At 38.0% G+C, this 27,945-nt stretch overlaps 1 protein-coding gene across 2 annotated transcripts; it reads right to left on the bottom strand.

The window, feature by feature from the left end:
* Nucleotides 1-2,130: 2,130 nt before the first annotated feature.
* On the bottom strand, nucleotides 2,131-27,562 carry LOC123868541 (myc protein). Of its 2 annotated transcripts, none has more exons than XM_045911099.1 (3): nucleotides 27,249-27,562; nucleotides 24,821-25,486; nucleotides 2,131-3,389 (listed from the first exon to the last, which is right to left on the bottom strand). In XM_045911099.1, exons 2-3 carry the CDS (start codon nucleotides 25,362-25,364, stop codon nucleotides 2,839-2,841), a joined length of 1,095 nt encoding a protein of 364 aa, XP_045767055.1. In that variant the 5' UTR covers nucleotides 25,365-25,486; nucleotides 27,249-27,562; the 3' UTR covers nucleotides 2,131-2,838. The 2 variants fall into 2 exon arrangements, with proteins under 2 accessions (XP_045767055.1, XP_045767056.1); XM_045911100.1 differs by lacking the exon at nucleotides 27,249-27,562 and adding an exon at nucleotides 25,577-25,918.
* Between the last annotated feature and the right edge of the window lie 383 nt (nucleotides 27,563-27,945).

Consider the following 27,945-nt stretch of genomic DNA (forward strand, 5'->3'; position numbering starts at 1 on the left):
CAATTAGGATAAACTATTCGAAATTGACTATAAATTGAAATATTTGCAAGTGTTATACACACTGTATAACACTGGAGTTAGCAAACTGTCAACTGTTAGTGTTATTGGTACCATTTTGACTGTGGTCCTTTAGGTATTCTTGCTGAATAATGCATTTAAGCCAATAGTGATCGGTCAATCAGAGATGACTGCAATCGTCATACTGTAGCTGTCATTGTACCGCAATCGTCCAAACTTTGTCACGCAGCTAGTAGCTCAGCGCCACTCGTCAGCGCTGACTGGTCAGCTTTTTTACTAGCCTGTAAACGCTGACAATCGGCGTGAAAAAAAAAAATTGATTGTCTGTAAAGTCGGTTTACTGACGATAGTTGAACGTGACAACAAAGGCCGATTGTGCTTCTTTGTTCCGCGCTCTCGCTTGCACTTCAAGCCTTACATGGAACGCCTCAGAGCGAGGTAACGCCGCATGAGTCATGTTTTTTCGTGCGTGCAGCCGGCTCTATCGAATTATAAGACGTTGTCACGTCAAAAACCAGCAGCAATAACAAACACGCACCGCAGTCTTCGCGCCCTCCATTCGACAGCTATTCAAGATGTTCAGTAAAAATCGTTTGTTAAATCAAACCTAAAACCATTGTCATATTATATCAGCACCAAGGCTGAGATATAGAGAGCGAACTTTGACGACACTGTTAATACAAGATATCACTGACATAAATCGGTGTCGTTATAACCGAAACTTCCTTAAGTCTGAGCAAACTCAAAGTACGCCCTATAGATCTCACCCTGAAACTCGTCTATCTATTTGTAAAATCGGAAAAATCGGCATTGCGCTACGTCAACTATGAATTACGACACGAATCACTTTACTTTTTTTTAATATTTCAGAGGTAAAACCAGTCTACGAGTTCACAAAGCAGTCTGTAGCTATTTAACATAATATTTTACTGATGAATGATGACCTAGGATGTATAAACAACAGTTTTATGGCTCACTTTGTTGGCACTGCGAAACGTAGTTTGAGCAAAACAATATTGAAAATTTATGCAACTTTTGGTGGCAAACTGCAAATCAGTTGAAAACTATCAAGACATGGCGTCGATTCTAATGTTTTTCTCGAAACTAAATTTAGAGTGTCTGCATCTCTTTCTTCTCAATATTGCTTTCTTATAAAAAGGACGGAAAATAAATTTTAAATTAAAGACTCCAAATTCTAGTGCTACTCAAATAAACACTATGCACAAGACTGTATCATCTACAAGTGTAAATTAAAAATTTATAACACCCCGACAAGGTTACAGTAACTAGAAAAAAGCTGATAACTTTCAAACGGCTGAACCGATTTTCTTGGATTATAGCTAAGAACACTCTCGATCAAGCCACCTTTCAAACGAAAAAAATTGGTTGTCTGTAAAGTCGGTTTACTGACGATAGTTGAACGTGACAACAAAGGCCAATTGTGCTTCTTTGTCGCTCGTTCCGCGCTCTCGCTTGCATTTCAAGCCTTACATGGAACGACTCATGCGGCGTTACCTCAGAGCGAGGTAACGCCGCATGAGTCATGTTTTTTCGTGCGTGCAGCCGGCTCTATCGAATTATAAGACGTTGTCACGTCAAAAAATTAAATTAAAATCGGTTCATTAGTTTAGGAGCTACGATGCCACAGACAGATACACAGACACACAGATACACACGTGGAACTTATAACACCCCTCTTTTTGGGTCGGGGGTTAAAAATCACTAGGTTTGACAGTTCTGAAATTTAATTAAGATTGTCTGTCCTTTTCATATTACATTGGTAAGAAAAAGTTGCGAATGCTCTAAGTCGCCATCAGAATCAGTACCAGTAACTCTCATATTTAAGTATCATCATCATCATCAACCCATAGCCGGCCCGCTGCTAAGATACTACTCCTCCCAGAATGAGCCATACTATAGTGCCCGGCAAACAACTTGGACCTGAAGCAGTGTAGTGGGAGAAAGTTGGCGAATCCGAGAAACGAAAGACGACGTATCAACCAATCGCGTGCACCCGCGCCGACTGATCAACCAATCGCGTGCACCCGCCATTCGCCTGCCAATCGCGTCAATACTCAAGTTATTTGCCGGGCGCTGTACACCACGCGGGCCAAGTGCGGATTGGCAGATTTCACACTATTTGAGAACATGCAGGGTCTCCTCACAATATTTTCCTGAACCGTTAAAGCAAGTTATAAATTAATTACTTGAAACTTATTTAAATATAATATTATGCTTTTTAAGTCTTTAGTCTAAATTCGCTATGAAATAGAAAACGATTGGAATCAATTTTATCCATAAAAAAAAAATCCAAAAACTGATCAAAAAAATCTAAAAATTTATTAGTTTGAATCGGAAATGTAATTCATTTCTATGTATTTTTGAAAATTATATACATAATTACAGTTTTCAAAATTCATGGTTTATTTTATTATCATAATTTATATTAAAATCGATATTTTGTTTGCCCACGTCTCGGCCAACTTGCTTTACTACCATCTCTTTCTCGGTACATGACAGTGAATAAACCTGTCCCTCCCTCATTTCCGCTAACAATCACTTTCGTTATAGCGCCTTGATTAAGGCGCAACTACACGCATCATCCCACAGAAGCATAGTAAGCCGTAAAAGCTGATCATAATAATACAGACATCGATCGATCGATCACGAAAATATTATGGATCAGACGAGGATCAACCTCAACCTATTGGATAAAGATGAGAACGTAAGCATACATCCCGACTTACACTTTACTGTGAGTGTAGCGCGGAGGACCGTGCCTCTCTAATCAAACCTTTACCAAAAAGTCAGATATTGAGCTCAGTATGGGCGATAGCGGGTCGCGAGCATCGTTCGCAACTTTTTAAGCTTGGTGACCAATTTGTTCTGCTGCTTTTTGAGGTGTTCCCTCTCGAGTTCCTCCTCCCGCAACTTGCGGCACAGGCTGGCGGCCTCGCGCAGAATCACAACTTTGGGCGCACGCTCCTTGTCCCGAGTTGCTGGTATTTGTTTCTTGAGCTCGTCAAAGAGATTTTTGAGGCCGATACGCCGTAAGCGCTCCATGTCGTTGTGCATGGAACGGCGTTCGATCTCTGGAGATTCGGCTTCCGAATCTGTGTCCGTGTTTGAGCGGCCGCGTCTGCCGGGCCCTCTCCGCCGGCGAGGCACCGAGGCGATGCCACTGGTTATACTCGTGGGTGGTATTAGACGCTTTCTAGCCGGCGGTCTCGTCATGACGTGCTCCACAGTGCGCTGTATGTAATGCCGCTCCTGGACGGATGGCGTTTGCGGTGACGAGTCCACGCTTACTTGTGACGTCGAAGCCAATGGTTGTTGCGAAGTTCCAAGTGAAACCACATCGATTTCCTCCTCTGTAACAATAGAGAACAAGTTTAGAATATTGTCTCGAGTCGTAAGTAGACGGACTTGCTATTGCTAATAATAAGGACGGGAAACAGTTATTTCGGTATTGCAAAACTTTCCGTTGCTTTCAAAAAATTCCAGATATTTCCCTAATGGCTTTTATGCGGAATTAAAAATACTCTACACATATTTGCTCCCACTATCGCTTTTACGAATAGAACCCGCATAAACCGTTTCATTCCTAGCATACTTTCATTCATAGAACGTTCATTACGTTCGCATCACCATAAAAGGCGGGCGATTGTCATAGCGGGTTCCGTGGAGGTACATAAGAGCGGGACTAGATGTAGCCGGCCGGGATGCGATTGCAGTAGTCAGGTGGCAGGGCCGTGGGTGTGGGGCGCGGGGCAGGGCGTCGACCCCGGCGTACTACCGCAGCGTCTGTCGCCATCGATCCAGACGCCTGACGTCACGGCATTCGCGCCAAAACTAGAGCGCGTGCGCGGTTTCTGCCGCAGCGTCCACACTCAATGGACGTTCGGCTATCAACCGGTGGACACGCTTCCCGGTGACGTTCTAATGTTCCCTACTAGCCCTCAAGCTTCACTACGATGTATGAGAACTCAACAAAATTCAGTAGCTCGATGCAGAAATAGGTGACTTCATGCAAACTTTCATAACCTATTCTTGAGACTGCAGTTTTCGAAAAAATATATTTCTTCATTTTTGAACAACGAAAGCCGAAATTACTAATTTTCATCGATGTACATCGATGTACCTATAACTCGAAAAATAGCGGAGTTTAATACAAAGTTTCATCCCTTATGTAACCTCATTAGATGTGGAAAATCCCAAGGTTTCTAACCTCATCAGTTTAGGCTGTCGATAGATCAATTATATTAGTCAATCAAGCAGGGGAAGTCTTTTCACATGTATAGAAAATTTGTGGGACACGTACGGAGTTGGTGGCGTCAACTATGACTGCCTCAACACGGGCGTCTCCCTGATATTATCTACCTGTTTTTTCTGGAGTAGAAGTCACAGGACTAGAACTCCCAAATGAACAGGATATTTATTGATTTTCTTCTAGGAATCTACGCAATGTGTAGGTCCGCAAGGGTAATTCTAAACCAACGGAAACTCGGCCTGAATTCCGCGCGGTTTTGCAACGGTCGCAATGCGAAAAGACTGCCGAGGACAGCATAAAAGCGACAGTATTTCTATGAATGAGTGAGCCGAGTGGAAACAAGGTAGGCGTCGTGTTCGGGATCGTGTTCGACAACGGATGTAGTACTTCACCCGCTAGTCGTTCGCTAGCGTCGTTACATCGCGGAAATCGCCAACGTCGCGGTACGGCACCGCAGCGAGGGATAATTATGTCAGCAGTTCACTGTGATTAGAAGCGACCGACTCTGCAGCGCGCGGCGCAGGCCCCATTAATCGCTGGCCGAGAATTTCAGATTACATCCTAACCACTGAAAATAGAAGCCAGTTACGTGGGCCGTGGGCAGCCGTTCGATTGCAAAACGGCGCACGATTCAGGGACGCCCGTGTAATTTGCGACTACGCAATACGAAAAATTCGCATAATCTACCAAAGTGACGATAAATTTACACTCCAACGCAATCTTTTTATTCGATTTCCGCATAGTTACATTGAAGTTATCGCGGTGGCGCGTCGATCTAATTCTGTCCGGCCCATCGGCGCCTGTCTTCAAACACGGCTGCGTGACGTTTAAATGTAGGTGCGCCGTAGGATCTATTCTGCAGGAGGTCGAATTATCACGTGAGGATTTTCTTTGTGTTCATTTGAGATATCTATAGAATATAGATCGTACTTTGACTTTCCTCAGGCTAAAGACACTGTTAAAACGAGACAGCGTTATATCGCCGAAACAAGTATATCTCGTTTCAACTGAAAATTAGTCTAAGCAAAATCCCAGCCTAGCTGATGAACTAAACTTAATTTTTTTTTGAACGTTGGTGTTTTCAACCCTTTGAGCATCTCGGCAATGAAAGTGTATTTTGTTTGAATCTCTCAAATTGTTACAAAGATAGATTTAATCATAGTTTAATATTAATTTTTAACCCCCGACCTAAAAAGAGGGGTGTTATCAGTTTGACGTTTTAATTTAGTTTTTTTTTGTTTGAAAGGTGGCTTGATCGAGTGTTCTTAGCTATAATCCAAGAAAATCGGTTCAGCCGTTCGAAAGTTATCAGCTCTTTTCTAGTTACTGTAACCTTCACTCGTCAGGGGTGTTATAAATTTTTAATTTACCCTTGTACACATGGGGCTTGCATATAGCATAGATAGGTCACCTATAAAAGCCCCGTAAAAATATCAGATAAAAAATCTCTCCTCTTTCTCTTGGCGCCGACGCGATTAACGGTCGCCTGAGAGTATTTGTTTCAGCTCTGCATGTAAGCGATACGCCCCGTATTGTGCCCGTCTCCGTCTAGTGCATATCTATTATATCGACATCACTCGAGAGTCGAGACACGGCTCTCTGATCTACCGGCGCTCTAATTTTAAACCTTAAGGTTGCACTTCGTACGCGCTTCTCCATACGAACGTAATTACGCCTATTATTCCATTCGTTATTGTTCTAGATCTATAACTAAGCCAGATATCGATTTATCTCTCAATTATCTATGCCCTAAAGCAATAAATATAGTGACATCATAATTATTTTGAAAGTTATGGCCCTTGAAACATTTCAATTTTAAGCCAAATTTTGAGGTAAATTCGTGCGTAAACTGTGTAAGAAAATTCAAAGATGCGAAACTATCGGCTTTAATTAAGCCAAAATTTGTCTTTAGTTAGTTACAAAATGTTAATTAATTTGCAAAAAATTAACGCAATACTAAACATTGATTAGCGTACTTAAACATTATACAATATCTCAACTTTTGAGTAAGTATGTCCCGCCATAGAGCCGAAGCGATCATGGAGGGCACTCTTAACGTAGATAATCCGCTTTTTATTTGAACGTAGCAAAAAAACGGCGAGCTCTTTCAAGATGCTGGCATCTTATTACGCTCTTTGATACACGATACTGTCAAACATTTGAGATTAAATTTAACAGTTAGGCGCAAAGAATCTAATATCTCCGCGTCCTTAAAAACGTCTTCAAAAAATTCTTTTTTGCTCTCGACTGACGTATTCTCTACTAGGTAGATGACGCTTGCACGAATTTAAGATTTTAAAAATCCTATGGGAACTTTGATTTTCCGGTATAAAAGTAGACTATGCCAGGTACTACATCCATGCAAAAAACCACGTCAATCCGTTTCTCCATTGCGGTATCATTGCAGTACAAACCAACAAACAAACACAGTTAATTTTATAGTATACGTATACGTATTAAGTAGGTATAATACAAAGCAAATCTTTACTCATGGAAATACCAAAAAACGAGTCGGACTGATATGATACGGTACAAGCTAAAGTTTATCATCTCGAACCAGCACTCCCACGCGTGATATTAGTCACAATTTCTAGGTACCATCTGTTTCGCCGTGAGAAACACAATGACTCATAGACTCGCCATTCGGAGCTTGCACTGCAGTTACCTTTACTACGAGCAACGAGACCGACAGAGTTATCCGCTGCTTCTAAATGCAAATGTTCCAAAGTCTGAACTCCGCGTTGAACAATTAATGAGATGTAACACACAGCTTCCTGAACAAAAGATGTTCCCGCCGCCAATACAACTTCCTTAATTACGTCACATGTACGAAACCAAATGTTTGCAAACAGCCATACCTACTCCAATTACTTTGCGATGAGTTTAAATACGAATTTGATTTGGAAGCCGAAAAGCGCGCATATTACCCGATAACTTTAAATTAATGCTAAAAGATGTAGGAATGTTGAACATTGGCAGCTATTTGTCTTGTATTCTATGCTTGTAATAGGCGTATTAGGTCCGTTTATATTTTGTTCCAGATAGTTCGAAAAACTGATAGACGTTCGGGTCCCAAACTGGCAACCATGTATCGGAAAGCGCAGCATTGGCAGACCCCGCAATAAGTTGACAGATATCAAACAAGTTGTAGGGAACTGTTGGATTTAGGCGGCATCAAACCGTGGCGTGTTGAAGTCCCTACAAAAGACCTATGTCCGTTATCGACGAAGATAATAATAATATCTTGTTGATACTTGTTGTTTTAAAAATTTAGTTCAAGCAGTTCTTAGTAAAGTTACATTTACAGTTAATCAATTAGAAAGATAAAGCAGGATAGAGCCATTATGCCCGTATGAATTCCGAGCCACAGATTGCAATCGTCCAATTAACATTTAAGTGAACAATTCTGTAAAATCTCTTGGACCAATTTACACTACAGCATTAATTATATTTGTGTCGGAAATGCTGGAAGGGAAAGTTCGCGATCTCTGCGTTTAATTAAGCGAGCAAAGCCATCGGTTCTCCGGCCACTTCGCCATTGACTTTAGCGGCATTTAATGGGTAGAATCTCCCCTAACAATGTGGCAAATGTCATTATAACTTCGGAATTATCTTAGACAACGTTTTCGGCTAGACGACAAAATTTTAATTTATCCTCAAACAATTTTCGAGACGATAAATCATTAAGGAAAAGTTGCTGGCAAATATTAGGCACGTATTTTACATGTTGGTGTTAAGACGACTTGAAGTTATTTAAACTTTGTCGTTTGTTATTTAGAGGTAAGTATAGGTTGGAAGTAATCTGAAGTTTCCTCAATGTTTGGGTTTAATGACGAAATTTTGTATAATATTTATTCATAACGAAAACCTTTGTGTGATCAGCCCACAAGTTGTGAATCTTAGCTGTTGGATTGGCTGAATTGTATGGTATTTATTTGCAACAGTAATAGCAATTGCAACCAGAGATGCTTGCGATCATCATAATACTACGGACTACGGAGGCAGATAAGTCAAAACTTTTCTGTGATGAAAAATACAGGATGAGCACGGACGTCAAAAACCGGTCAAGTGTGAATCTGACTCGCGCACCGAGGGTTCCGTACTCGGATATTTTTCCGACATTTCAACTCAAACAAATCAAAACAAATCAAAAACTATCATGCATAAAAATAAATAAAAACCAGTTTTAGAATGTACCGGCAAAGCCCTTTCATATAATACCCAACTTGGTATAGGTAGGTAGTTATCTTACTTTGAAAATTGAAAATACCACATTGAGAAACCACAAATTCACGGTTTTCGGATATTTTCCTTTACTTTTGCTATAAGACCTATCTACCTGCCCAACTTCATGATTCTAGGTCAACGGGAAGTACCCTATAGGATTTCTTGACAGGCACGACAGACAACAAAGTGATCCTTAAGGGTTCCGTTTTGCCTTTTGAGGTAAGGAACCCCAAAAAGTGTCAGCTAGTTAGTAGTTTAAGTTTTTCGTGCTACCCAGAACGGAACGTAACACAATGTTGTCGTCAGGTGCGACCTGTTAAGGCGGCCGCCACACGCTCCGATGGCCACGATCCGAGGCCAAGTTCACTGGCATTTGAGAGCGATAATTAAAAATTATCGTGACGCGCTCGCGACTCACGCCATCCTCTACAGGCTGTTTGATAAAGCCGCGCCTTTCCAAAGAATATAAAAAACCGGGCAAGTGCTAGTCGGACTTGCAGACGAAAGGTTCCGTACCACTACCATCGTATAAGATGTACTATGTAGGTACATTTTAGCATGGCGGCCATTTTGAAATTTGCTATTTTTTATTGTTTGTTATTATAGCGACAAAAGACTAAACACTATGAAAAAAAAATTCCAAATATTTTTATTCAATTAAACTTTTATAAGTACTTTTGAATCGTCAAATGCATTTAAGTACCACTGGTTCGGAATGCCTTTCCTAACTTTCAACTCTCTATCCATAATTATAACTAAAATTTTAACTCTCTATCTATAACGGTTCATGAATCATGAGATGTAAACCCGCTGACAGATAGACACGGACAGACGGACAGACAGCGGAGCGGAGGCTTAGTAATACCTCAAAGGGTAACAGTATATGGAACCTTAAAAAAAGCAACCAACTCCAGAGCAGCATCAATGAGCCTAATGGGACTCGAAGACGGTTACGAGGAAATGACGTTGCATTTTCAAACTACCGCAAACCCAAAACAGTTTTCGAGTCGTCTCGATTGACAACACTATGTTTTGTAACAATTGCGATGGAGGTTATGATCGATAAAGAGATTATGATACAAGTGTAAATTAAAAATTTTCAACACCCCCGACAAATCATTTTCAAATAAATAATTATGTAGGCAACGTCCATCTTGACAGCTTGACATTTGTCAATTGACATAATATTATGAACCTAACGGTTATGTAACCTTCTTTTCTACAAGAAAACTAGAAAAGAGCTGATAACTCTTAAACGGCTGAACCAATTTTTTTGGATGATAGCTAAGAACACTCTCGATCAAGTCACCTTTCAAACAAAAAAAACTAAATTAAAATCGGTTCATTCGTTTAGGCGCTACGATGCCACAGACAGATACACAGATACACAGACACACAGATACACAGATACACACGTCAAACTTATAACACCCCTCTTTTTGGGTCGGGGGTTAAAAAGCAATTTGTCCTTGAATTTTTATGACGCCGCATTTAGCCGATAGGCACGCCCGAGTGCCGGCTTCGGCACCAATTTAGAATCAGCCTGTACGTTCTTAGAAAGCATGCATAGACCAGACGATGCTAATTAGAATAAGACAGGCCGTACCAGTTCTTATAACCAGCTTTATTATAGGAAATGTTGCCAATTATTCTACTATACTATGTATTTTCAAACCTTCTATTATACTATTTTCAAACCTTTCAATGGAAATTTCTTACAGTAAAAAACTGCAGCTCTAGCTGATCGCTTTGATAAATCTCAAACAACAAAAAGAAAAGTCCTGAATCATCGACTGATTCGTCAACGCCCAGTCTAAATCCTCGGAGCAAAGTTGAAATTTTGCACAGAGATTTCTTTTAAGAAAGAAACTAGGCCAGAAATGGGGAAATAGCCTTTCAGAATTCGCAAGTTAGCGAAGACACGGATTTTTAACCCCCGACCCAAAAAGAGGGGTGTTACAAGTTTGACGTGTGTATCTGTCTGTGGCATCGTAGAGCTCCTAAAGTAATGAACCGATTTTAATTTAGTTTTTTTTTGTTTGAAAGGTGGCTTGATCGAGAGTGTTCTTAGCTGTAATAGAAGAACATCGGTTCAGTCGTTTGAAAGTTATCAGCTCTTTTCTAGTTACTGTAACCTTCACTTGTCGGGGGTGTTATAAATTTTTAATTTACACTTGTCACTAATCTACACTACAAACACTTACAAAGAAGTACCTAGTTAGTAAGTTTATATATCTTCGAATCTTCTTATCCGGTTTCAAACATTCTTTCACTGATAGATAGCTACTATATTGCTACTATGATATTCTCAAGTGCTACAGGCTATAAATTGCTACACGCGGATGAAGTCGCGAGTATAAACTAGTCTATAATCTATATCTATAAAAGGAAAAGCTGATTGACGAACTGACAAATCTATCAACGCAAGCTAAAACTTCTTTTCGGATCGGACTGGGCCTTTCCTAGCGGATGTCTACGTCATAGTTTATGTAGCTACAAAAATGATTATGACGCATCCGCTAGGAAAGGATTTTTGAAAATTCAACCCCTAAGAGGGTAAAATAGGGGGGCGTAGTCCATGCGGATGAAGTCGCGGGGCATAAGCAAGACGAATATAAAATGCTTATCCGTGGGTTCCGCCCGTAGCTATCGGAGGAAATCGGTCGAAAGTATTTTGGGCGCATTACGCAACTGAAAAAAGTCGGTCATCTCTGTTGTAGTAACCACTTGAGACGGGGGGCCAGCTATAATAGACACGGCAGTAATTTATCGCCGTTCGATTGCTTTGGTGCGACCTTGGCGAGGTTTGTACTGAAGTTCATGGACGCGCGTGTGTGTATAAAACCCATTATACGTACTCGTTTTGGGGCAACGGAAGAATCGGTTGTGGGGACGGAAAAATGCGTTGTATTTTCGTGTGTTCTTTTTTGGTCGTAACGATATTTTGGCAATGACGCAATACTCAACGATTTTATTACGAGTACCTATTGGAGGCAGATGCCTACGTAATCTATATCGGGACTGTTTTAATTATTTGTATTGTCTAAGGTTAGACGCGTGTGTTTGAACTTTGACTAACACGTAGGTAATTTGGGGCCGAAGAATTATGTTGCTCATATTGCGAACCACTTCGTTTGTATAAATACTATAGTAAACACCTACGTATTTAAAAATAGGATTACCTAACTACTAGAACTCTTTGAGAATATACAGGCATCATTGTAGAACAGGTATTCTAAATTCTAAAGGACTGTTTAAATTACTTGTATTGGCTACTACTAACCAGTAAACTTAAGTTTCACGAGTGAATGCTAGCTAAAGTCCGAAATTAACGGTTATCACAGAATAGTTCGGACTGTTATCAGTAACCCCTTAGTAAATCTTAGGTTTTACTGTAAAATTCTAGGATTTACAGTAATTCGAGTAGATTACTAGCTGTCACAGTAACATTATGTACATAAAGATGACCTCTACCCACTCTATTATCACTAAACGGGAGATGCGTAGTTACGTCGGTACCAAACGAGATCGAAGGCGTCAGGTTTGTCACATAACATTAACATGTATAGATGAGTTGCCAAGGACGACCGGCCAAATCACACTAATATTATAAAGGCGAAAGTTTGTATGTGTGTGTGTATGTTTGTTACTCCTTCACGCAAAAACTACTGGACGGATTGGGCTGAAATTTAGAATGGAGATAGATTATACCCTGGATTAGCACATAGGCTACTTTTTATCCCGGAAAATCAAAGAGTTCCCACGGGAATTTTAAAAAACCCACATCCACGCGAACGAAGTCGCGGGCATCAGCTAGTTAACTATACAGTATACACCAATATAATATATAGCTATAGGGTCTTAGGCTGTAGTAATAAAATGTTGCGATGTTTTGTATAGAGGCAGTTTATGGGGCTTAACTCATTATTAAAGAAAATAATTTAAAAAAAAAAAATAGATTTTTAGATTTTTTTATCAACGTCACGCTGTACGGAACGAGATCAATGACATCACAACGCGTAAATGACAAATATTTTTCAATTTTTTAACAGAAAAATTGAAAAATTTGAGTAATTTCTGCGAACAGAAGCGTGACGTTAATTTTATGTTAAAAATGTCAAAAAAAATCTAAAATTTTCTTAAATAACATGAATTCTAGCCCCATAAGCTACCGCTTTACACTTAACTTCATTTTATTAACTACCGACCCAAAAAAAGTTTGACGTGTGTATCTGTCTGTGGCATCGTAGCTCCTAAACGAAGGAACCGATTTTAATTTAGTTTTTTTGTTTGAAAGGTGGCTTGATCGAGAGTGTTTTTAGCTATAATCGAAGAAAATCGGTTCAGCCGTTTGAAAGTTATCAGTTCTTTTCTAGTTTTCTTATAGAGGGGTTTTTTTAAATTTTGAGTTATTACTACCAGTCCAAAGGCCCTATTGAATATTAATGTGGAGATACAAATGATAAAATCATTTTTATCATTTCAATTTAGTTTTACGCTGAGATCAAGGTAAGCGTGGACACTATCTTGTTGCCGTGTCGTATTATCATTGCTAGTATATACTTAAGACTTCTTTCATGATAAGACAATACGAATTTATGTTAGTGTAACACGTCGTAATATTTGTTATCAGTACTGATAGGTGATTCACGAAGGCCACGCGGGGGCCTTTCGATCTTTGCAATAATCTGTAATGGCTTCTGAATAAAAAACCGGCCAAGTGCGAGTCAGACTCGCGCACTGAGGATTTAGAAACACATTTAATTTTTTTTTTTAATGATGTTAACACAAATTCGCGGTTTTTAGATTTATTTATTCCTGTACTTATGCTATAAGACCTACCTATCTACCTGCCAAACATGATTCTAGGTCAACGGGAAGTATCCTATAGGTTTTTTTGACAGACACGACCGACCGACGGACGGCCGGACAGACACACAACAAAGTGATATGGGTTCCGTTTTTCCTTTTGAGGTACGGAACCCTAAAAATTTGGACTTTAACGTGATTTTTAATAGGTTGGTTTTTTGACGGCCTCCCTGGCGCAGTGGTAACCGCTTGTGGTCTTATTAGTGGGAGAACGGGGTTTGGAATTTTATAATTTCTAAATTTCTGGTCAAGTCTGGTGGGAAGCTTCGGCCGTGGCTGGTTACCACCCTACGTGCCACCAAGCGATTTATAGTGTTCCAGTTCGATGCCGTGTAGAAACGAAAGGAGTAAGTATGGGTTTAATGAATACTGCCATACCCCTTCCAGGTTAGCCCGCTTCCATCTTAAACTGCATCATCACTTACCACCAGGTGAGATTGCAGTCAAGGGCTAACTTGTATCCGAATAGTAAAAAAAAGAAAAAAAAAGTTCCGCTAAGATCTTTAAAAAGTCGCGGGAACCAGCTACAACATCAATTCAGTATTGGGACAAAAGTTTGGTATTATTGGTAAGTCACGCCTTTACGGCATTTTCCTCCACACCAATGTAAGTAACTCAAAACTTCAGTACAAGTATGTAGACCGTTTTCCAATCGATACCAAAGATTGTATCTGTCGATGTAAACCGGCGGTCATACTCTATAAACCAGCGACAGGAATTTCTATCTACAATCGCATATTGACCCAGTATTTCAAACATCTCGAGCGCTACATCTAGTTATCTTACTACTTGGTAATACTTGGTTTTGAATATTTTAGTGATAAAGCACCAAGGTCATTTCTACTTAGTAATTATATTTAAGAGCAGCGATAGCCTAATGCTTAAGGCCTCATATTCGGGGGACCTTTATCTTTTCGGAGCTTGGTACACTATGACCATTACGATATTATGGTAGGTACAAAAACTGAGTTTTTAGTTTATGGCATTAACTAGGTAGAGTAATTAAGTACCTCGATATAAAATGGCGGCCTCAGTACGGCTGTTCTGTTTGGCGGCCAGTTTCGGCTGAAGAGACATTTGAACTTATTATAAGAAGATATTATGAGAGGCCTCTATATGAAGCTTTCATATTTTTCGGATGGACGCTACATAGCACGGAAATTCCGTCACCGAAGTAGATATAGTAAATTATTATAATGTATCTATATGAAAATTTCATTTACAGTATTATATATGAGTAAATGTAATAAAAGCGGGTGAGGCGTAGTGAATACACTTATCAGAAGGCGTTATAACAAAATGTAAGGTTTCGTGCGAGAATCGTAAATCATATTATTATGGAAATTCCGAAGACGATTTGCTATACTACATGTAAATATTTGCAGTTATTATTCAACATAGTGTATGACTGTAAGCCAGGGTTGCCACACGTCCCACAAAACGTTCAGGTTTTCCATTTTCCGATTTGAGCAATAAGTGAAATGCTTAGAACGGATTGGAATGTACGGAATAGTTGAGAAAAGTACAAGGGTCAGTCAACTTTTTTATGACCAGTCAGTAATAGTTCAAAAAATTCTTAACTGACTGACAGACAACACACAAACCGATGGGTAATGGGTATAGGTACAAGCCTTGTTTGGTACAGAAGTACCTTATTAGATCGAAGAAAAGCACTAAGATAGTCTTTTTGAAAATAAATCACTGAAGCGAATTAAATAGCAAAATAATTTTATTTTTTTATGAACAAGCAATAAATCTATACCTACTAATAAATAAAATTGGAGTGTCTGTCTGTAATTTCGAAATAACTACCTCATATTAAGCTCATATGGTTATTTGAACGATACCACCACCGAATCACACGTTTTAAAAATTTTTGTCTGTCTGTCTGTCTGTCTGTTTGAAAAGGCTAATCTTGGGAACGGCTGAACCGATTTTGACGGGATTTTCACAGACAAGTAGAGAATTTATCAGGGAGTAACATAGGCTACTTTTTTAACCGACTTTCAAAAAGGGAGTTGTGTTTTTCTACCTATGTACACCGAAATCTACGAGATTTTTGAACCGATTTGCGTCATTTCTTTTTTAATCGATAGAGGAACTTTGCGACATTGTTTCATAAAAAATTTGCAGTCCAACTCCTCAATCCTGATGCTGCAGGGGATCTGACCAATCCACGCGGGCGAAGCTGCGGGCATCAGCTAGTTTTTAATATACGTTATGATGCACTTTGTGTTAAATTCATGGAGTACTTAACGGGCTTTTAGACTTAACCTAGATTTCGTCAGTAAAACAAAATTATTTCTTCTTCTTAAATCTTTGAGAACTAATAAGTAATAAAGTTTATAAGTTATTTTAAGATTCAATAAAATAATCGTTTTAGCTTAGTGTCCCATTCTTAGGACAACATAATATGGTCGTAAGTACTAGGTACTAAATATTAATAACAATTTATATTAGTAGTTACAGTAATGTAAGTGCGAGGTATTTAGGTACCAGGTTACCTACTTTAGAATGTGTGGTAATGAGTATATTATGATCTTAAGAGGGGTCTATTCGTAGTGCACTCCTTACCAACGTAATTTGACTCTCAATTATTGAAGAATAACCAATCAAACTCAATGAAATTTTGTACATACGTTCTAGCAACTAGTATGATCTAGGTCTGTGGTTTTTCAGATTTCCGTTAAAATATTCAGTTTCAAAGTTACACGGTTTTACATTTACATACAAATCTTTACACCCGTGTCAGTTTGAAACTGGTTATTTTTATGGAAATCTGGCAAACCAAAAAAATAGATGGATATTAGATTCTAGAATCTACAAAATTACATCGAGTTTGATTAGTTGATAGGTATTCAAATGAAAACACTGGCAGGTGTCAGAGATAGGCTATGAAACGACTTTTTCTTTGATTTCACCTCACCCCTTACTCTAGCTTAAGAGCTAGCGCGCAGTACGGTAAATTTCCGTACGTTTTTTTCCGCAAAATCTGTGAGCTTAGAACTACAATACATAAAAGCGCGCGCACTCCGGAATTAATTCCGCACGAGATTTTGATTGATTGTAATTAGGGATTTTACAAGTGTAAATTAAAAAATTTCAACACCCCCCACAAATCATTTTCAAATAAATAATTATGTATATCTAGGCAACGTCCATCTTGACAGCTTGTCATTTGTCAATTGACACTTGAATATTATGAACCTAAGGGTTATCTAACCTTCTTTTCTACAAGAAAACTAGAAAATAGCTGATAACTTTTAAACGGCTGAACCAATTTTTTTGGATTATAGCTAAGAACACTCTCGATCAAGCCACCTTTCAAACAAAAAAAAGTAAATTAAAATCGGTTCATTCGTTTAGGCGCTACGATGCCACAGACAGATACACAGATACACAGAAACACAGATACACACGTCAAACTTATAACACCCCTCTTTTTGGATCGGGGGTTAAAAACGCACCGCAACTGATTCAGGATTATTACAAAAAGTTTTCTGACTCTAGTTCACTCTGTCTAAACTAAGTATGTATGAAGCGAGTGACGAAGAGACCACCGTTAATAGAATACATGTATGAATGTGACAGGCTATAGGTAGGTAACCAGCGTAAGGTTAGGCTCGACTGAGTAACACAATATTTAGGTCGCTTGAAATACCTATAGTAACCGTTCAAATTGCTTTAACTACGCGCTGGAGGCCATTTACTACGGTTTCACACTGTGATAAAACGTAAAATTCAATAAAATCTTGAATTAAACCATAGTATGAAGTTATATTTTAAAATTAATAAATAATAACGTATACTTAGTACAAAATATCCGAAACCACAAAAAGAAAAATCTTAACAAGTGATACTTATTTAATTAAAAAAAAAAGAACACGTCTGCTCTGCATTATTTATATATTTATTTAATATATATTTTTTTAATTAAGTTAGTGGCACTCGAAATAATGTGAGGATTCTAAAGATACTACATACATCCAAATCTGTTCAGGCATTAAAAAAGTTATGGTGGAATAAAAATGTATTATGTTTACATGTCCAAGACAGTTACAGGTTAAAAGATTTTTTTCATTTATTAATTAAAATATAAATTGTTTAATTTATTTTACTGCCGTACAAAATTTATAATCTATGGCGGTCATAGACTAAAGGGACTATGGAAGATGGAAGCATAGGATGGATTTGACACACGGTACGATTCCGTATAGGTACATCATGTAGTTTTTAGAGCGCGAGGTATCTTTGAGAAAACTCGATGGTTATCTAAGTTGGATTTCGAAGTTGGCATGTGTGTAGATGTTATTATACAACACTGAAGGATATAAGTAGACCTACATGCCACATTGTATAAGATCAGCTGTGAAATAGCCGTTACAAAAACTGACGTTTTTAATTCAATATTGCAATTGGAATGTATATAGTCTGGTTGGAAATCTGTTTGGGGCGGCGAAACCGGATCTTTTGGCACGAATCGCCTTAAACGATCTCACAATGTTCATGCACTCAGCCCTACTTACATATTTCAAATGTCATAAATCATAGATAAAGAGGTGGCGGTGGTGCCAGATGGAGGAGGTTATAGCGTTTACCGATGTTTTAAATTCAACAAACTTAACATTTGACAGTCAAAAAGTGTACAATTGGTACCCAATTTGGAATAAATAGTTTGACTTTTGAATGCATAACATGTAATTTTTGTTTCATATTCATAAAAACGATATAAAACTAGAATCATAAAAAAATTTATATGTATTTTTTTTTGTCTAAAAGGAAATCGAGACAAGCTCGACTATTGGGTTATCTTATCTTGCACAGCAACGTCGGTCATAAAGCCAAATGCTTCATTTGTAACAAAAATGTTCTATAACACCTGTAATAAAAATGTAACAGTAGAATAGCAAAGATAACGTAATATAATTACGGTGTTTAGCACCGAATGAGTATAAATAGTAAATACTGCTATCCCTTTCAAATGTAACTATGATGATATTGACCATCAGAAAACTTCAAAAGTCGAACTTTTAATTGCGATATAATATTCAGTTCTTATTTTTTACGACCTGTTTTATTTGTAGAATTTAAAAAGCAGTAAAATACAAAAAAATGGAAAAAAATGTTAAGTGGTAAAAAAATTGTACCTACAAGAGTTACGAAGCACCTTACCGATGCTTGTAAGACTTCCAATGAAAACGCACAGTACATACTTAATGTGGACATAAATAAATTGGAACGAAACACCTTCACAAATCGACCACCTACTCTCGGGCTATCGCGTTTCGCGAACGCAATCTGTCCAGATAATAAGCGGGTCAAAAGCACCTAGCTTTACTAACTATTCTGCTTATCAGTTCCAGAGTTTATTAGGTTACCCGCGTTTGTAAAACATGCGCCAAACTACGCGCGCTTGCGAAAATACTGGGACGTTTTGTGACTTTAAAAAAGTAATGAAAAAGAGCTACCGCCGAGTTTCTTGTTGATTCTTCTCGGTAGGAAAGGCATTCCGAACCAGTGGAAGATGCATTTGACGATGACAATTTGATTATGTCATTTCCTTGGATACAAGCTATCTCTGTACCAAATTTCAAAATCGAATAAATTAATGGGCCGTGGCTATCAGACATACTTTCGGATATATAATTATTTTATTAATACGTAAATAATATAAAAATATATATTAGTCACTATGGATTAAATTTAATGTCGTTTGATCTTTGACTACTATCTCACTAAGCCTGCCCCAATTTAACGTAAGCTCTTAGAATCCAGAGCCGTAAAGCGATTTAAAAAAGGAGCTCGTCCCAGTTCCCAGTGAGATTCTTTGGATTCTTTGTTCCAGAACTAGGCTCCTACACAAGACGTTCGTAAAACAGTCAAGGTCCCGGTAATCGATAAAGAATCGTACGAGTAATTATCGTGTTTAATGGATGTAGCCGAGATATAGTCGTCTATCAAATTGTCATCCGGCCGGACTAGACATTGGAGTACCGAGTCTCGTTCAGAAACCGGTCCGGCGGGCTCGGAGCCACTTCAATGAGATTCCTTTTCATTCCGTTGCGTTGCATTCTTATACGAATAACGGAATAGACGAGGTGAGACATGCCAAGAACGCGATTCTCTCGATTTATTTATAACGTGCAATTAGTTTGGAAATCGATTATTTTTAAGCGCGAAAAAATCGATTTTATGATCATACTGACCGACCCGCGCGACCGGTTGTGTTTGTTTCAAAAAAAGAAATCGGTCTGTATTTCTTAGACAAAAGTTTGGTTACACTGGATTATTGCCCTCATCTAGGAAAGATAGGGTTGTAACTTGTGATAGCGCTTATCAAATGTTGCCTTTTTTTTAAAATTTAGTAAGGGTTAGGCAAAGATCTAAAATCATAAAGCCTAATCAGATGTAGGTAAATTGATTTCACATGTTAATATTCGATTGCTTGGGCAAACTTTTATATCCTAATTATAATAATCAATCTTTTTCTCAAAGATTTATTAGGAATGTTAGTATGCGGTCAAACTTCCGTTTTTAATTTTTTATTGCGTTTTTTATTGGCTAATGGATGAAGACTTCTTGTATGTAACATTCAGTTTTTAAGTGATTCGCGGATTTGTTAGTAACAAATACATACATACATATCCTACTAATCATGACTTTAGTATAACTATAGAAGCTATCAGTAAAGTAAAAGATATTATAGTAAGTATCATTATTAGTGCTGTAATGAGCAGAACACAATGTAGTTTTAATGTTGCTTGTAATATATCTGTGCGATACCATTCGAGGTCGCCCAAGTCCCAAGTAGGTAATTGTAGGTAAGTATGTACCTATTACCTAACTACATAATAGTAAAATGATGCGCAAAAAAGGGCACTTTAACTCCTACGTATTTCTATTACGCTAGGTGACTTTCAAAATTTTCCTCCCACGAAAATTTGTACGTTCCCAAGATCCATATAGCCCAAGATGCCAAGCCGTGCCGCCAAGCGTTACGGTACGATGCCGTATAGAAACCAAAGGGGTATGGGGTTTAATGAAAAGCGTCATACTCCTTCCAGGTTAGCCTGCTTCCATCTTAGGCTGCATCATCACCTTACCACCAGGTGAGATTGCAGTCAATGGCTAGTATCGGAATAAAAAAAGATATCTATTATCCCAAGACAACTCCTGTCAACGGAAGTGATCACGACATTCAGCGATGAGGGATAAAACACAATCAGCAAAAGTTATATATTACCTACATATAATATTGTATATCAAATCTTTGAAAAGAGCAGCCGCCGAGTTTCTCGCTGGTTCTTCTCGGTAGGAAAGGCATTCCGAACCAGTGTTAGATGCTCTTGACGATTCAAAAGTACTTGTAAAAGTCTAATTGAATAAAAATATTTTGAACTGTCTATTAGATATGCTATGTAGATATATTGGTACTTATGCTAATTAATGTGTCAATTTTTCTAACACGAAACGTTATATACTTAATTATTTATTGTTCTTTAAGATGGCCATTCAAGCGCAAATAAATACCTAGTTCTAATTACAACCAAACGATATGTTAATTATAATATACATATCTATTCGCTATGGTGAATATACTTTCCGGTAGTAATTTATTGATTGTATCTATTTTTTCTAACACGAAACATCCTTATACTTACCTACCTGATTATTGATTTTTGAGAAAGCCATTCAAGCGTAAATAAATAACTAGTTCTAATAATATAATAATTAAGCGATAAGTTAGACTTTCTAATAGAGGCGTGTCTTTTACTAAACTTTTAAGTCTAGGGCTGTCACTTTATACATTTTAAAGTTCTTCACAGAAAAGTATTGAAAGTTCTCAAATGGTACAACACTACTACTTACCTAAGTATTTGACTAAGAAGCTAAGTAAGAATTGACAATTTGTTTATTTGTTGATGCGGAAGGAAACTTCTTGTTACTGGTACAATATTATTTCATTTTATTAAAATGACAATGTAGAGTACATTGTTATCTCTACAAGTTGAAAGATCAAGTCAAGCTGGCTGATAATTTACTTTTAATGGCAACTGACAACCCTAGCAGAATCTGTTGTTCGATTTCTAATTCCCACTCGAAGACTGAATAAAACTTGAAATAAACTCGGTACAAGCTTTATCATTTTTATTAGACCGCCAGACTCCGAGGATGTTAACCTTAACCCGTAGAGCAATGTCGGAACGAACGTGACAACTGACAACCCTCAAAATTCTTATCCACAACTTTAAAGACCAAATCATCCTGGTCATTTATTTATTTTAATTTTTAATGGCAACTGACAACCCTAACCGAATCCGTCGCTCGATTTCTAAGTGGTCCACAATTTAAAGAATTAACCTGGCAATTTTTTTTATTCAGTGGCAACTGGCAACCCTAATAGAATCCGTTGTTCGATTTCTAATTCGAACTCGAGGACTGAATTAAACGTATAGATATGAACTCGGAGCTTTATCATTTTTATTGGGCGGCCAGACTCCGAGGATGTTAACCTTAACCCGTAGAGCAATGTCGGGACGAACGTGACAACTGACAACCCTCAAAATTCTTATCCACAACTTTAAAGACCAAATCATTCTGGTCATTTATTTATTTTTATTTTTAATGGCAACTGACAACCCTAACCCGAATCCGTCGCTCGATTTCTAAGTGGTCCACAATTTAAAGAATTAACCTGGCAATTTTTTTTATTCAGTGGCCACTGGCAACCCTAATAGAATCCGTTGTTCGATTTCTAATTCGCACTCGAGGACTGAATCAAACGTATAGTAGATATTATGAACTCGGAGCTTTATCATTTTTATTGGGCGGCCAGACTCCGAGGATGTTAACCTTAACCCGTGGAGCAATGTCGAGACGTCCCGGTCGAAGTTCCAGCGACCTCTGGAATCCCGGGTAATGCTGGTTTCGACGTTAGGAGTAATTGGATGTCTTCATTGAGGGCCTATGTGGTTCGATTTACTAACTTTTTACGATGTTTAGGGATGACTAGAAACCCTGATTTTCATTTATTATTTTATTTACTTATAGGACGATTTTTCAATAGTCAAATAACTTTTATCCGTGGAATTTTGACGTATTGACAGATGTCCTATATAAAAACTGTCCAACTCTCAATTTTACTTCTCAAATAATAGTTATTTGACGATTGATAAATCGGCTGTTATAACATTAAGTGCTAATTTTTCAATCGCTTGATAAACTTTAACTGACCAATAAGTTTGACGTTTTAGCAGAACATTTATTGTCCGTACAAAAATTATCAAAATCTTAATTTTATTCCTCAGATAAAAGTTATAATATTTTGACGATTGAAAAATCGGCCCAAGTAAATCCTATATAAATTAATCCTATAAAAAATTATACCTAGTTCAGAATTAATTTTAGGTTTGCTTCATCAAACTATGGTTTTAAACTGATGGTTACTAATGAAAATTTTCGCACTGCGTAATGTGTAACCAACGTATACCTACCTACCTATGGTTAATATGTACTCTACACGCGTGAAAATATTATGTATAAACCATGCATGCACTGTGTATATTTTTATTAGTAACGGCCTCGAAGTCTTTAACCGTACAATGCAAGACAAAAAAATTGCACGCACAGAAATTATTTTCTTATTCGAATTTTTTAAAGTCCAACTAGCTTCTGATTAAGCTGTAAGTGTTATTTATCACTGCTAGATGTCGCTAGCAGTTACTAGGATCGTTTTGATGCGGATTTCATAGTTTTAAGTACAATATTACACTAGCATTTTTTACTTGAGATAAATATGTAAGTTCGAATCTGTGTTAGTTTGAAATATTAAACTAAGAAAAGTGTAATGGTACACATAGTGGCAAAATAATTGGTGCCATATAAGGAAATAAAAGCTATGATCCTCCATGACATGCGATTAGACGAGGTGACCTGCGATTCCTGTTGTGAATTTTGCGAGTATGTTTATATTATGTGTCTCTGTAGTCTTCAACCTTACATTTGGATAGAACAGAAGTCTCTATAAGCTTTGAATTGAAATGTTCTCATACCAAATCGCTTATCTCGAACATTGATAAAGATACCACTTGTCAGTCATGAATCGGGATAGTTTAAATTCCACGATATGTCATGTCAATCTCAAGAAGAGGCACATTAAGGTTGAGACGTTCAAGGTCGGAGGCGAAGGTTCCGGAAGCGGGTGCGTCTAGACGGAGGGTGGGGGGAGGGGGCGCGGTCGATACGCAGTTTCCCGCGCTCTTGTCGCGGCGCCTGCGTCCTGTGACCGGCTCCATCTTGTTCTTCAATCCTCAATTACTACGGGCGCGCGGACTCATTAACGATACGTTTGGTACTTTTGACGACCACTTTGAATGCAAGTTTTCAATATTCCGATGCTATTTTTTTTATTTTGTAACTTAATTAGTTGATTTTCGCTTAGACTTTTTAAAGATCCTATCTCTACTCCCTGATTTTCCGAGTTAAAAATTATCTTATTTTCGAGGATGCTATCACCATGCTAAATTTCGTCAAGATTGGTTGACAGACAAATTTCCCGATTTATAATGTCTAGTAGGAACATAGTCATTTCCGAAATTGCGTCCCATAAGAGTCCACAGAGCAATAAAGTTAATGATACTGAATTAATTATTAATAATGCTGGGCAAAGATGTCCTATTGTCCTCTAATTATTATTTAGCAGAAATCTCACATTTTTTACATAACATTTGCTAGCAAAAAAAATTTTTTTGCAATGTTTTTATTTATAATGCTAAAAATATTGCACATTATTCAACCCAATGACAATAGATTTGGTACGGATGCTCAATAAGCCGACGCGTCCGTGAAACGTCCCCTAAATTTGAATTTTAAATCTGACAGACATTGGTTCAAAATATTTAAATGATCGATTTATTATATCAATTTGGTGTCACGATCGAGTTTTTGATATACCAACACTTTTAATGCTATTAAATATTGCATAACCGGATTTCGTTAACCAAAAACCCCTTATGCATTTCATAATATTATAAAATATTTAATTAATTAACATAACATCATTGCACAGACGTAAATTAGCTATAATTAATAGATTTGCCGACAGATAGGAAATAATTACATCCAGTCATATATGTATCTATTGCTGTCATGTTATCAGTGAAGCATTGTAGTAGTGACATTGATGTGATTCTAGGTGAAGTGAAAGTTGTTTATTTGTAAAGCTTTTTATAGGCCAGTAAGGATGCGTTGGCGGGAAATGGAAAAGTAGCGATCGCTGTTAGATTTCATAGAAATTTTTGAAAGTACCTTCGTGGCAGGAAGCAAAATTAATGATCTAAAAAACCCTCTTCCACAGAATCTTTATTACGCTGGCCAAGTACGAACTGGCATACTAAGAATACTTAAATCTAAAATAGGACAAAGTGCTACACTGACCTGATTCACAGGAGTCAGAAGGTGTCTGAACGCCGAGATAGTCAATATGCTGGCGGGCGAGCGTGTAGGAATGGTCAGCTGCTACCGCTGCGGAGTCCCTCAAGAGTCTTAAAGCCGTTCCAGCCACGTCAACAGCATGTTTGAATTGTGGTGGCTCATCGCCGTCCAACGAAGGCGGAGTGTCAGGTCGAGGCGGCGAAGCGTCCCGCCGTAATAAACTTTGTCCAGGAGTTGTCGTTATCAAATCCGACGGCACGAACGTGTTGGCAGGATGCACTGAGTCTATACATGAACCTGCCCACATGCAATCGTGGTGCACTATGTTATCTTTGTGCAGTTCCTCAGGTGTTTCAGTAATCCTCCAATCCACGTCGCTATCTTGTAATATATTCGTTAAGTTTGATGGAGATAACAAGTCCAGCCGCTCTGTCTCGTACTGCACTTGAGTCCAAAACTCAGAAGTTTGTGTCAATTCCATTGACTCTTCGTCCAACGTCTCCCAAACGTCGAACTGGAGTATGTGGGCGTCTATTGGCGGAGACATATTGTTTTTTTTTTTATAATAACTAAAGCCTAACTAGTTTTAAAGCTAAGACGAAGTCGTCGATATCACAGGGCCCTCTTATCACAGGGACGATGCGCGCGATGGGATTCCACGCACACCGTCTGAAACAAAAGAAACGATTGCTCTTTATAAACTATTCGCAACACTCGAAACTAAATTTGGAAGTAAGAAATTTCAAACTAAATTTTCACCTAATATTGCACCTAGTCAAGTAACTAAACTAATCACTGTCGCAGCGGTAAATGTTGATATAAAAAAAAAAAACTAATTCTTTAAATGTTTTTGCGAAATATATAAACACAAGGGGTGTTGACCCCTTGTATTTACAAACAAATCCCGCGTCTGCACTGCAAGACAATTAACTAGCAACTGTCCTGCATGAAGCCCGAAAGTAGACTGAAGTCTGGATTCGCATACATACTCTTTTAAAGGGTACATGGTACATCGGCCTTGGGCATATCCCAGTTCATACAATTAGTCATTGTGCGCCACCCCTAACTTTTTTCTATTTCTACCTGGCTTAAGCTGAAACGAATATTCCACGAATTGGGTAAAATCAGGTAGAAGCAGATTCAAGAGAATATTAACTTTGTTGACAAGCCGGCATTGGCGCGAATTTCTGTTTACTAATAAACGTTTACAACTTACGTTTTCCCGCTATTTTCCGTTTTCCTTAGTACTTGTAAATACATAAGTAATAATTAATTAATATTACATGCGTTGGGTTGAATAACAAATTGTTTATATAGAACTTTGTTACTTTGTTTTTACTTATCAAGCTCTAAATAAATGTTATTCAATTGAGTACAAGCTAAGTTGAACTGCTATAAAATTCCATATCTAAACTATACTTTTGTGATTTTTTTGCATTTCATATATTATGTACATAATTATCTTCAATTTTTAAATTACCCAAATCTTGGATCTGCTATTACTCAATTTGTTTATTATAATTAATTAACACTTATTATCATTAATTTTAAAACCAATTTCATTGTTTTTCATTTTCTGTATAAAGGCGAAAAATTATGCTAGGTGAAATATTTGGCTACATGATCAGAATATAAGTAATTAACCTATTCCCATGATTGCGAAAATTCCCACCATTTTGCAAAACTTTACACTATGACTTTTTAATATGTGAATAAACTTCCAAATAAGTATTCCATAAAAATCACTAAATATAACATCAAAAAATTATTATTTTTTGCCATTAAAGTGTACACCATTTTTCCAAATTATAACTAACGAATTTCCAATTATTATAGTACCTAGGCAAATCATTAAAAATCACGAAAAATGACTTAATTAAAAAGTGTGCTTTTTTTTGGCACTACTGTACTGTGTGCATAATGTCCCAATTTATGAAAAAAAAATATTATTTAGATATTTACTTAATTTAATAATATCGTGAACATTTTATAACTATATTTCACCACTAATACTTTTAATTGTGCAATATTTACAATTTTATCATTTTCATTTTTCTAATCCAAAAGCGCGCCAAGTAACTTGTCAAAGTTATGCGACGAAAAATCTTAGGGTTTTAAAATTGTTTTTTAATGTAAGATATAATATTTCATTTAAAATGTTACTTAGTAACAATATAATAATTACTATAATCCTACATTGCTAACTTATTGAATTCTTTCAAAAATAATGCAAAGAATTCGGGTACAGACTATAGGTACCGCGGCATTTCGCGGAATCCACGAAACCGCTTCGCGACCGGCAACGCCCCGCCTCTCATTATTGTATCTGCCCGAACACTAAAACAATCCCAGCAAAGCATTCAATTCAACCTTTCTACATACCCACATCCTAACTTCGACACTGATAATAACATTCAACATTATCACTCACCGAAAAGTTTGTGCAAATCGCTATCCGGCGTCAGCCGGCGAATTACACAATTTTACACAAGATTCTTCAGAATCTTCGACAAAGTTTTTTTCGTACACACTGCGTAACACTCACTGAGAATATGCGGTTGGTTATACAGTGTAAATTAAATACGGTACTTCTTCCGAGACCTCCGATTGAGTTTGTCAAACACTGAAACATTATTCGGGTGCCGGCCGGGTCTAAGGGGAGCCGCGCGTGCGTTTCGTGTGGCGCCGTGGACACGACTAGTTGCCAGTTGGCGAGGCGCGAGGCGGCGAGCGAGTAGCGCTGTGAGCGGCGCGCGGCGGCCGGCGGGCGCTGACGCGGCGTCGTCCCCCCAGCCCCCTGCGCCCGGCCCGCACTCCACCGGCTAATTTGATTCACGACCAATACACTCCAATCAAATGAAAATACGCTGTGTTCTGTCCTCTACTGCGATTCTACTATCTCCCACGTAGCTCTCTCACACGACATCAGTCTAATTTGGAGGGAATCGCGGGATATTGCGGAAGAATAGGTTGGTAGTTGACCGGCGTCTCGCGGAGAGGTGTGGCCAGGGGTTCCAAGAAGGAAATCAGCGCAGGCCGCAGCGGCACTTCGGCAGATGTATCGCTGTGGTATGGATGTATGTACTGTGCCAAGTTGGTCGTGGAGATGGACACGGGTTTGTAGAAGG

The sequence above is a fragment of the Maniola jurtina genome, chromosome 9 (assembly GCF_905333055.1).
Source record: "Maniola jurtina chromosome 9, ilManJurt1.1, whole genome shotgun sequence".
NCBI classification, from domain to species: Eukaryota; Metazoa; Arthropoda; class Insecta; order Lepidoptera; family Nymphalidae; genus Maniola; species Maniola jurtina.